Genomic DNA, 11821 nt, shown 5'->3' with positions numbered 1-11821 from the left:
TGGTGACTGCTTTGCTTCTTTTATGGGTCAAACACTTATTACTGTGATAATCCCAGCTCTGCTGTAATGGCTTCACTAAAATTCTTAAATAGTGTATATCAAAGGCTGCTTAGAGGAAACTAGGATTTCCATATTTGTATATCATTAGTCCTGCATGTATAATTCCTCTGATAAAGGCTTTAATGAAAGACACCTTGTTCCAAATATGGAATTTGTAAGATTGTTATGTTTTAGGACTGTCATTTTAAGTTAGCTAAAATGGAGGAATGAAGCGGGTCTTGTGGCTTGTTCTGAATTCTGCCTGATAACAAACTTGGATAGCTTGGTTGTTAAAGGTTAAACCTCAACCTTTTTCTTCAGCACTACTGACTCACTCTATCTCAAAGCTGTCCTGATCTGCAGTTCCTTAACATCCTTTGTCTCTCACTGACACTTTAACAAAAAACTTTTTCTTCCTTTCAGATGTCAAGAATCACAAGTTTCAACAACTCAGGGATTTCAATGTCCCTCTGGATTCTTCCTTCCCTGACCTCATTACGCCATCCAACCTCGAGGCCGTCCATGAACCTTCCCGCCCCGGACTTAATAAAGGCAGAGCTGGCGCCAAGGCAGCGGGGTCACCCACCTGGCACCTCCCACCAAATCAAATGCCCACACCCATCCAAACTCACCTTGGGCATTAAATTCCTCCCATAAAGTGCAAATTGCATAATTTCTCTCACAGTATGGCAAATCAGTCAAATCTCCTGGTTTGTATAGATTCCAAAAGTTAAAGAAAAACATACGCAGCAGTGTAAAGCACAAGATGCATTTTATTAAGGTCTCATAAAGTAAAATTATAATTTTAAGTGATACAGATTTTTCTGCAAAACTGCTTGGAAGAGACCTTTTTAATCATTATCGCCATGTATTTTTCCTTGGTAGTATTGTGGTTGAGTTAGTTGATTGTGTATATGACTAGGTATGGAAAGAGGACCAAGAGAGATCTGTTGAAAAAAATTGATCCTGTCCCAGCCACTGCTCTTGTTTCTCCTCGTCACTGGAGTTGTCACTATCTTCATCATTGCTAGAAATCATTGTATCCAGAACAACGCTCTCATCTGCTTTTCTCTCTGATGTTGATTCTTTGTTCTTCTCTTCCCCTAATTCATTGAAACATAGTGTGCAGACCCTTAAAGGCTTCGAAGACAGCTTAGGCATGAGAAATTTGTGCTTTGAACAAGAATGACACACCACGAAGCCACACTTCCGACAGTGATGTCTACGGATTAATGCATTGAACTTCCTTCGAGTGCACCGCATGCAGATTTCAGTCATCTTATCTGGTATCCAAGGAGCTGCATGTTCAGTAGATGCTTTCCTTCCTGTCTTTTCCAACAGTTGTTTGACACAGTTATTAAGATGCTTCATCCAGTCCTCTTTTTCAAGAGGGGTTGCAGCACACACGATGAATGATTTTCGTGAGGTTTTTATCATCCATTGATTTTTCAGACTGTCATTATCTGCAAGGTCTTCAACATTGACATCCTCCAGTGGGATTATCTGTTGATTGGTGTACTTCTTCTTGAGGATGATAACAGTTCCATATACCAGGATGTCATTGAACAGGAAAAATATTCGGGGCTTTGGCTTCTTGCGACAGACTTTTGTCAATAATCCTTCACCCACAAGTACTCGCCCTTGCAGGGCCAGAGGTTGACCAACTGCTCTGAAGCAATTTTCCACCGCAACTATTCGTTGCGCATTGATCTCTGTGTTTATAAGGCGGTCCACCATCCTATTCACAGGTCCTTCTGCAAAGCCTATTCCTATTGGTTAAGAAAGGGAGAAATAAAAAGCTCTAAGTGACTAATTTCTTAATTAGTTTTGCAGATTTTATAGGTAAGGTGCTGCACTGCAATATGATGACAAAAAGGCTGAACATTTATCCAGTAAATATTTTGATTACAGGAAGGCTCTGAAGAATTTATATCCTTTTCTCATAAAAGAAGTGAAAAAATGTCTTAAATCCTTAAAGATCTCACCCTCCCCTATAGGCCTCCTGGTCACACACCATTCTTTGTGTGGCATCAGTGAGGGGATGTAAAGATTACTGAGTTATAGTTTACTGTTCCTCTTTGTCAGACCTTGAGGAGCCAACTGGTTCTTTAATAGTTTTTGTCCGCACTGTAGTGCTGTGTTTGGCTGCAGTAGAGAGCTTCAGTTGGAGATTGGTGACTGAGGGAATTTTACAGTTTAAAACATCGAGAGGAGAGCCGGGATTTTCACAGTTTAGAACAGCAAGAGGAGAGCCGGGAGCACACGGAGAGTGGGACTGCGTGAGAAGGGCAGCGGTGGTGGGAGATAACCTGTTTCTATCTGTGTGTGATGTCGCAGGAAAACAGGTAGGTGATTGGTGAGTATCTCTTCCCCGTCTCTTTTGATTGGCCAAGTGGTTTAAATTAGGAGACGTTATTACAGCTAAAGAGTAAAGTTAAGAAATTCATTATTAAAATATTTAACATCCAAATTAATTAATTAAATAGAATAGAGATGGCTGGGCAGGTAATGTGTTGCAGTTGTAGCACGTGGGCGCTGGTGGTCACCAGTGCGATCCACAGTGACCACATTTACAACAAGGGTTGGCTGCTCGAGGAACTTCAGCTCAGAGTTGATGAGCTGGAGTCTGAGCTGTGGACACTGCGACACATCAGGGAGGGGGAGAGTTACCAGGACACTGTGTTTCAGGAGGTAGTCACACCCTTTAGATTAACTACATAAAATTTCGTTAGTGGTCAGGGACAGGAAGGTGTGACTGTGAGTGAGACAGGTATGGGGATCCAGAATTTAGCTTTGGAGGAGCCTCAGCCATCTTGTCTAATAGGTACGAGGTTCTTGGTCCCGGTGTGGACAAGGGCACAGACTGCAGGGAGGATGAGCAAATTGACCTCAGCACTGCGGTACAGAGCGCCATTCAATTGGGGGGAGAAAAGAGATATGTAGTAGTAATAGGGGATAGCATAGTTAGGGCAATGGATACTGTTCTCTGCAGCAAAGACAGAGAGTCCGGAAGGCTGTGTTGCCTACCTGGTGCCAAGGTTAAGGACATCGCTTCTGCACTGGAGAGGAACTTGGAGTGAGAGGGGAAGGATCCAATTGTCATGATCCACGTAGGTACCAATGACACAGGTAGGACTAGGAAAGAGGTTCTGCTGAGGGACTACGAGCAGCTCGGGGCTAAATTAAAAAGCAGAACCACAAAAGTATTAATCTCTGGATTACTACCTGAGCCACGTGCAAATTGGCATAGGGTAAACAAAATTAGAGAGGTAAATGCGTGGCTCAAAGATTGGTCTGGGAGAAGTGGGTTCCAATTCATGAGGCATTGGCACCAGTACTGGGTAAGGAGAGAGCTGTTCCATTGGGGCGAGCTTCATTTGAACCATGCTGGGACCAGTGTCCTGGCAAATCATATAACTAGAGTTGTAGATAGGGCTTTAAACTAATTAGTGGGGCGGGGGAGTGCGGGGAGGGTTCAATTGATGGGAAGTTTAGAATATCAAAAATAAACAAGACAGCAGAGGTGCAGGGTAGTGAAGAGGCGAATGATAATCAAAGTGTGACAGGAAGGGGCAGAAAATATAAGCAGAAGAGTGCAGCAGAAATTAGAAACAGAATGAGTAATAATAGTAAAAAGCCAAAGCTTAAGGCTCTTTATGCATATTTGTAACAAGAAAGATGAGTTGACAGCACAAATAGAAATAAATGGATATGACTTGATAGCTATTACAGAAACATGGTTGCAGGGTGACTAAGACTGGGAATTCAATATTTAAGGGTATTCGACGTTCTGGAAAAATAGGCAAAAAGGAAAAGGAGGTGGGGTAGCTTTGTTAATAAAGGAAGGTATCAGTGCGGTGGTGAGTAGTGATATAGGTGCAATAAATCGTGATGTGGAATCAGTTTGGGTGGAAATAAGGAATAGCAAGGGGAAGAAGTCACAGGTGGGAGTTGTTTATAGGCCCCCGAAGAGTTGCCTCACTGTAGGACAAAGTATAAATTGGGAAATAATGGACGTGCGGAAGAAGGGCATTGCAATTGTCATGGGTGATTTTAATCTGTATATTGACTGGACAGATCAGATTGGCATGGGTGAAATGGAAGACGAATTTGTAGAGTGCATCGGGGATTGTTTCTTAGAGCAATATGCTGCAGAAACTACCCAGGAACAAGCTATTTTAGATCTAGTAATGTGTAATGAGATAGGATTAATAAGAGATCTCATAGTTCAAGATCCTCTAGGGGGTAGTATCACAACATGGTGGATCTTCAAATTCAGTTTAAGGGCGAGCAACTCTGGTCTCAAACCAGTGTCCTCAACCTAAATAAGGACAACTACAGAGGTATGAAGAAATAATTGTCTAATTAGGGCTGAGAAAATAGACTAAGGGGAAGGTCAGTGGATGAGCATTGGCAGACATTTAAGCAGATTAACGCTTAGCAAAGATTTATCCTGGTGAAAGAAGGACTCGATGAGAAGGATGAACCACCCGTGGTTAACAAAGGTGGTCAAGGAGAGTATCCAATCAAAAACTAAGTCATACAAAGCGGCAAAAACCAATGGTAGGCCAGAGGATTGGGAATTTTTTAGGAACCAGCAGCGATGACTAAAAAACTTATAAAGAGGGAGAAAATTGATTATGAAAGTAAATTGGCAAGAAATATAAAAACAAACAGCAAGAGTTCTCAGGTATATAAAAAAGAGAGTAGCTAAAGTGAGCGTGAGACCCTTAGAGGATGTGGCTGGAGAATTCATAATGGGAAACAGGGATACGGCAGATAATTTAAACCAATATTTTGCACCAGTCTTCATGGTGGAGGACACTATAAACATTCCAAAGACATCAGATAAGCAAGGAGCTAATGGGAGAAAAGATCTTGTAACAGGCACTATCATGAGGGACAAATTATTTGAGAAATTAATGGGACTAAAAGTAGACAAGTCACCAGGACCTGAAGGCCTGCATCCAAGGGTTTTAAAGGAAGTGGCTGCGGATATAGTGGAGGAATTGGTTGAAATATTCCAGAACTTACTGCGTTCCAGGAGGGCCCCAGCATATCAGAAAACCACTAATGTGACTCCCCTGCTCAAGAAGGGAGGGAGACAAAAAGCAGGAAACTATAGGCCAGTCAGCCTAACATCTGTCGTTGGGCAAATGCTAGAGTCCATTATTAAGGAAGAAATAGCAGGGCATTTAGAAAAGCTTAACACAATCAAACAGAGTCAACATGGTTTTGTGAAAGGGAAATCATGTTTGACAAATTTGCTAGAGTTCTTTGAGTATATAACAAGCAGAGTTGATAAAGGGGAACCAGTAGATGCAGCGTATTGGGACGTGCTTCATTTAAACCATGCTGGGACCAGTGTCCTGGCGAATTGTATAACTACAGTTGTAGATAGGGCTTTAAACTAATTACTTGGGGGGGGAAGGTTCAATTGAAGGGAAGTTCAGAAAATCAAAAATAAACAAGAGAGCAGAGGTGCAGGGTAGTGAAGAGATGAACGATAATCAAAGTGTGACAGGAAGGGGCAGAAAATATAAGCAGAAGAGTGCAGCAGAAATTAGAAACAGAGTGAGTAATAATTGTAAAAAGTCAAAGCTTAAGGCTCTTTATCTGAATGCACATTGCATTTGTAACAAGATAGATGAGTTGATGGCACAAATAGAAATAAATGGATATTACTTGATAGCTATTACAGAGACGTGGTTGCAGGGTGACCAAGACTGGGAACTCAATATTCAAGGGTATTCGACGTTCTGGAAAAATGGGCAAAAAGGAAAAGGAGGTGGGGTAGCTTTGTTAATAAAGGAAGGTATCAGTGCGGTGGTGAGTAGTGGTATGGGTGGAATAAATCATGATGTGGAATCAGTTTGGGTGGAAATAAGGAATAGAAAGGGGAAGGAGTCACAGGTGGGAATTGTCTATAGGCAATAGGGGGTAATGTATTAGCATGGATTGAGGATTGGTTAACACACTGAGGACAGAGGGTCAGGATTAATGGGTCTTTTTTAGGTTGGAAAGACGTAACTAGTGGAGTGCCACAAGGATCAGTCCTAGGGTTTCAATTATTAATATCTATATTAATGACTTAGAGGAGGGGGCAGAGTGTAATGTATCTAAATTTGCTGATGATACAAAAATAGGTGGGATGAGGACATAAGGAATCTGCATGGGGATTTAGACAAGTTTATAAATTTACAAACATATCCCCACTCATGTGACACAGTCACACGGGGGCACATGGTTAAATAAATCTTAAAATAATTTCTGTCATTATTTTATTATGGATTCAATCTCCCTGAGGCAGCTCTGTGCCTCAGAGAGATTGCTGCGCTCGTTCGGGCGCTTGTGCAAAAGAGTGCAGGCCCCGACTCTCCCTCCTCCCCCCACCTGCACAGGTAGCGCGGGCGGCAATTGGCTCCGCACCCACCCCCACCCACTCCTGCCCAGCCCGCCTGCCATAGGAAGAATCCAGGCCAATGTTTCTACTAGTGGGTGAATCTCGAACTAGGGCACATAGTTACAGAATAAGAGGACATACATTTAAAACTGAGATGCAAAGGAATTTCTTCTCTCGGATGGTAGTGAATGTCTGGAATTGTCTACTCCAGAGAGTTGTGGAGGCTAGATCACTGAAAGTATTTAAAGAGGAGATAGATTTTTGAAATATCGGGGAGTTGGGGACTATGATTTGCTGGCACGAAAGAGGAGTTGAGGCCTGGGGCAGATCAGCCATGAACTTATTGAATGGTGGGGCAGGCTTGAGGAGCCGAATGGCTTACTCCTGTTCCTATTTCTTATGATCTTATGTTCTTAACTATCTTCTGGGGAAATATTTCATCTTCATTTAGTTACTTTTTGACAAGCCAGCTGAGATCAGCACCTTGTTATGTGGGCTAAATCATTTCCTGATAACAATGTACTCTTATCCCCTCCTCAAATTTCTATAAAGCCAAGTGATCATTGCTGCAATTTGAGAAATACACTGTTTAATTCGTAATGTTCTAAGGATATAAAAGATTGTTTTTGGTTTTTAATTTGATGTTGAACTCTTAATGTGATCATCCAAGCATTTGCAAAATAGATTTAAAAACAAATTATTCGGTCCACAAAATGGTTAAGTTTAGGTTGTTTTTTTTCATTTTTTTTATTTTGGCTTTGGGGAATTTCCATAAGTTACAAGAGTTGAAATAGTAGACAAATGATAGAAATGAACAATTACATCAAGACGAGAACATCAGGTCTTCAAATGTAAACACAAAATGTGGTACAATTAATAAAGATTATTATTTACAAAGTACAACAAGTGGAAGCTTTATTTCATTAATGTGTGAATGGTACTTCAGTTAAAAATATATTTCTTTGAACTTTAGAAGTGTACACAGTTTTATCTTCCATTATTTACACTCCTGCACTTTCTCATTCTCTCTGTAAATGCGTCATTACTTGTAATTATCCAATCCCTCTCACTCTCCCAATAAGTTTCTCAATTATTCCAACCATCTCAGTGAGACCATCCATCATTTACACTGTTCCTAACTCTGTCATGAAGCTATTAATGTGTATAATACTTTGGAAAATATTTTTCTTTTAAAATAGAGGTTTAGTCAGCTTTGATATGTACTAGTTTTGAGATGTAAACGGAGAGGTAGAGTGTATTAGCATTTTTTGAATAGAGCATTTAAGAATTGGGGTGAAAACTGACACCTATCTAGCAGATACCAAGCAATATGTTTATATTACTAATACAATTGATACTATGAAAGGGTTTTATTGTTAGGTTTAGTTCAGAGGTTGGTGATACAATGAGAATTTACATTCAATGGGGTGATAGGTATAACTTCAGCAGTTTTTGGGTGTGCAGAGCAGAGGCAATGTGAGATCAAAGCTGTGAGCCTACCACCTGTCTCCACAGGAACCAAAATGAAAAGAACCTCATTTTGAACAACTCCCTCCCACAACTCTTTCTCCGGTACATCGATGATTACTTCGGTGCGGCTTCATGCTCTCGTCTGGACTTGGAAAAATTTATTAATTTTGCTCCCAATTTCCACCCCTCCATCATTTTGACATGGTCCATCTCTGACACTTCCCTTCCCTTCCTTGACCTCTCTGTCTCAATTTCTGATGATAGACTGTCCACCAATATCCATTACAAGCCTACCGACTCCCACAGCTACCTCGACTACAGCTCCTCACACCCCGTCTCCTGTAAGGACTCCATCCCATTCTCTCAGTTCCGTCGCCTCCGTTGCATCGGTTCTGATGACGCTACCTTCAAAAACAGTTCCTCTGACATGTCCTCCTTCTTCCCTAACCGAGGTTTTCCACCCACGGTCGTTGACAGGGCCCTCAACCGTGTCTGGCCCATCTCCCACGCATCCCTCATGCCTTCTTCTCCCTCCCAGAAACATGATAGGGTCCCCCTTGTCCTCACTTATCACCCCACCAGCCTCCGCATACAAAGGATCATCCTCCGCCATTTCCGCCAACTCCAGCATGATGCCACCACCAAACACATCTTCCCTTCGCCCCCCCTGGAGGCATTCCATAGGGATCGTTCCCTCCAGGACACCCTGGTCCACTCCTCCATCATCCCCTACTCCTCAACCCCCACCTATGGCACCTCCCCATGCCCACGCAGAAGATGCAACACCTGCCCCTTCACTTCCTCTCTCCTCACCGTCCAAGGGCCCAAACACTCCTTTCAAGTGAAGCAGCATTTCACTTGCATTTCCCCTAACTTAGTCTACTGCATTTGTTGCTCCCAGTGCGGTCTCCTCTACACTGGAGAGACCAAACGCAAACTGGGTGACCGCTTTGCAGAACACCTGCGGTCTGTCCGCAAGAAAGACCCAAACCTCCCTGTCGCTTGCCATTTTAACACTCCACCCTGCTCTCTTGCCCACATGTCTGTCCTTGGCTTGCTGCATTGTTCCAGTGAAGCCCAACGCAAACTGGAGGAACAGCACCTCATCTTCTGACTAGGCACTTTACAGCCTTCCGGGCTGAATATTGAATTCAACAACTTTAGATCTTAAACTCCCCCTCCCCCCATCCCCACCCCGTTTCTTCCCCCTCCCTTTCGTTTTTTTCAATAATTTATATAGATTTTTCTTTTCCCACCTATTTCCATTATTTTTAAATCTACAACTAATACCTTGTCAGTCTTTCCACCCCACCCCCACTAGAGCTGTACCTTGAGTGTCCTGCCATCCATTCTTAATTAGCACATTCTCTTAGATAATATCACCACCTTCAACACCTCTTTGATCCTTTTGTCTGTGATATCTTTTGATTATCTGCTCCTATCACTGCTTGCTTGTCCCTACAACCACCGCACCCTCAGCTTCTCTCCTCCCCCCCAGCCCCCACCTTAAACCTGCTTATATTTCACCCCTTTCCTAACTATACTCAGTTCTGTCGAAAGGTCATGAGGACTCGAAACGTCGACTCTTTTCTTCTCCGCCGATGCTGCCAGACCTGCTGAGTTTTTCCAGGTAATTCTGTTTTTGTTTTGGATTTCCAGCATCCGCAGTAGTTTTTTGTTTTTATCTCATTTTGAATTTGTAAGTTGAAAATGCTTTGCCTGGTGTTTGGTTAAGTCTATGGGTTGCTGTTGCCTTAATGGAGATTAGTTTGGGAAGTTGTTAAAAGTTGTGATAGTAGTAATTTGTAGCCATGTGTATATATATTTTAACCTGTGTAAATTAATAAAATGTTTCATTTAGTTTAATTTAAAGCCTCGAGAACTGGTGGTCTGATTTCTGAATTTAGAGTCACATCCCAAACGTAACACTTAAAATTCTAGATTATGGCAGTTGTTTTCCCTCTGGGATTTTTAAATAACTCCGCTTTACCAACTACATTGCTCATATCACTCTTTCAGTGTGTCCGCTATCATCTATGATTTTCCTCTCTTACCATTACTGACACTGTTCCTGTATCTCAGCAAATGTATTGGACCTCCTCTTGCATGCCTCTCTCGATCATTGTGTGTCTGAAACATCTACGTTAATCTTCAGATTACTCAGTTTCCCATAAAAACTACTTTCCACTCTCTTATTCAAGTTCAGATCACAGTGTCCTAGGTTTTCTTATCAGTTTCCCATGTACACTGCAAACAATTTCTGTTAATCCATCATTCGACACACAACTCCAACCTCACTTCTCTCATTGGCATGGCTTCATGCCTTTCAGTGATCAATCTTTAAAAATGTAATTCCCTCTCACTGCAGACTGGTGAACCCTTGCCATACAGCTTTCAGCCTACTGATGATAGTCTTAGTTAACCTTCTGCCAATGTTGTTCTTTGATCAACAGTCAGAGGTGTAATTCAACAGTGAGCTAAATAGCATCAAAGTAAGTTCTAAGTAAGTTTTATATGGTGGCATGCTGAGATTTAAGAAGGAAAGAAGTTGCAATTATATAGCACTGTCCGCAACCTCAAGTTGCGCCACAACACAACCAATATAGTACTTCCTGAAGTGTAGGTACTTTTGTAATGTAGGAAATGTGGCAGCCGATTTGGGGGGCAGAAAAGGTGTAAAAACAGCAATTACCAGATAATCTCTTTTGGTGATGTTGGCTGAGTGATAAATATTGGCCAGAACACAGAGAACTCCCTTGCTCATTGTCAAAAGGTCTTTTGGGATCTTTTGTGTTCACCCGAGAGGTCAGACCTCGGTTTAATGTTTCATCTAAAAAATGGCACTTCCGCAATGCAGCACTCTCTCAGTACTGATGTGCCAGTCTAGATTATGTGCTCAAGCCTTTGAAGTGGGGCTTGAAACCACAACTTCCTGACTCAAAGATAAGAGTGCATCCCATGAAACTTGAGCATGCACAGTTGGTGCCTAACTGGTGTTGGGAAATTAATTACCAGAGCTATTGAGCTATGCTATGTAGTTTTGCTTAACTGTCAACTTTTAATGGTCGTTGTGTACTTTGTGAGAGAACGTGCACATGACATAACATTGCTGCATTTAGCCAGACTGCACAATAAAAAACTGTTTCATTTTTAAAAGGCAAAATGTGAGGTGAGAGTGGCTGCCCTCGACATCAAGGCACATTTGCCCGAGTGTGGCATCAAGGCATCTTAGCAAAACTGGAGTCTATGGGAATCAGGAGGAAAACTCTCCACTGGTTGGAGTTATACCTAGTACAAAGAAAGATGGTTGTGATTGCTGGAGGTCAATCATTTCAGTTCCAGGACATCACTGCAGGAGTTCCTCAGGATAGTGTGCTAGGCCCAACCATCTACAGCTGCTTCATCAATGACCTTCCTTTCATCATAAGGTCAGAAGTGGGGATGTTCACTGATGATTGCACAATGTTCAGCACCATTCACAACTCCTCAGATACAGAAGCAGTCCATGTCCAAATGCAGCAACACCTGGACAATATTCAGGCTTAGGCTGACAAGTGACAAGTAACATTTGCTCCACACATGTGCCAGGCAATGACCATCTCGAATAAGAGAGAATCTAACCATTGCCCCTTGACATTCAATGGCAGTACCATTGCTGAATCCCCCACTATAAACATCCAGGGGGTTACCATTGACAGAAACTGAACTGGACTAACCATATAAGTACTGTGGTTACAAGAGCAGGTCAGAGGCTAGGAATCCTACAGTAAGTAACTCACCTCCTGTCTCCCCAGAGCCTGTCCACAATCTACAAGATACAAGTCAGAAGTGTGATGAAATACTCTCTACTTGCCTGGATGAGTGCAGCTCCAACAGCATTCAAGAAGCTTGACACCATCCAGGGCAAAG

At 42.2% G+C, this 11821-nt stretch overlaps 1 protein-coding gene across 2 annotated transcripts in view; it reads right to left on the bottom strand.

The window, feature by feature from the left end:
* Window positions 1-794: 794 nt before the first annotated feature.
* The window catches only part of plekhf1 (pleckstrin homology domain containing, family F (with FYVE domain) member 1), a 70573-nt gene continuing 59546 nt past the window's right edge, over window positions 795-11821 (bottom strand). The window contains exons 3-4 of one of the 2 annotated variants that reach the window (XM_078544363.1): window positions 9967-10042; window positions 795-1808 (exon numbers count right to left, since the gene is read on the bottom strand). In XM_078544363.1, the coding sequence (XP_078400489.1) occupies window positions 958-1808; window positions 9967-10042 (927 nt within the window). In that variant the 3' untranslated portion in view covers window positions 795-957. The remainder of the gene's footprint in view (window positions 1809-9966; window positions 10043-11821) is intronic. The other variant, XM_078544364.1, reaches the window with a different exon arrangement.

The sequence above is a fragment of the Cetorhinus maximus genome, chromosome 6, assembly GCF_964194155.1.
Source record: "Cetorhinus maximus chromosome 6, sCetMax3.hap1.1, whole genome shotgun sequence".
Classification (NCBI taxonomy): domain Eukaryota; kingdom Metazoa; phylum Chordata; class Chondrichthyes; order Lamniformes; family Cetorhinidae; genus Cetorhinus; species Cetorhinus maximus.
This window is presented reverse-complemented; position numbering and strand designations above follow the sequence as displayed.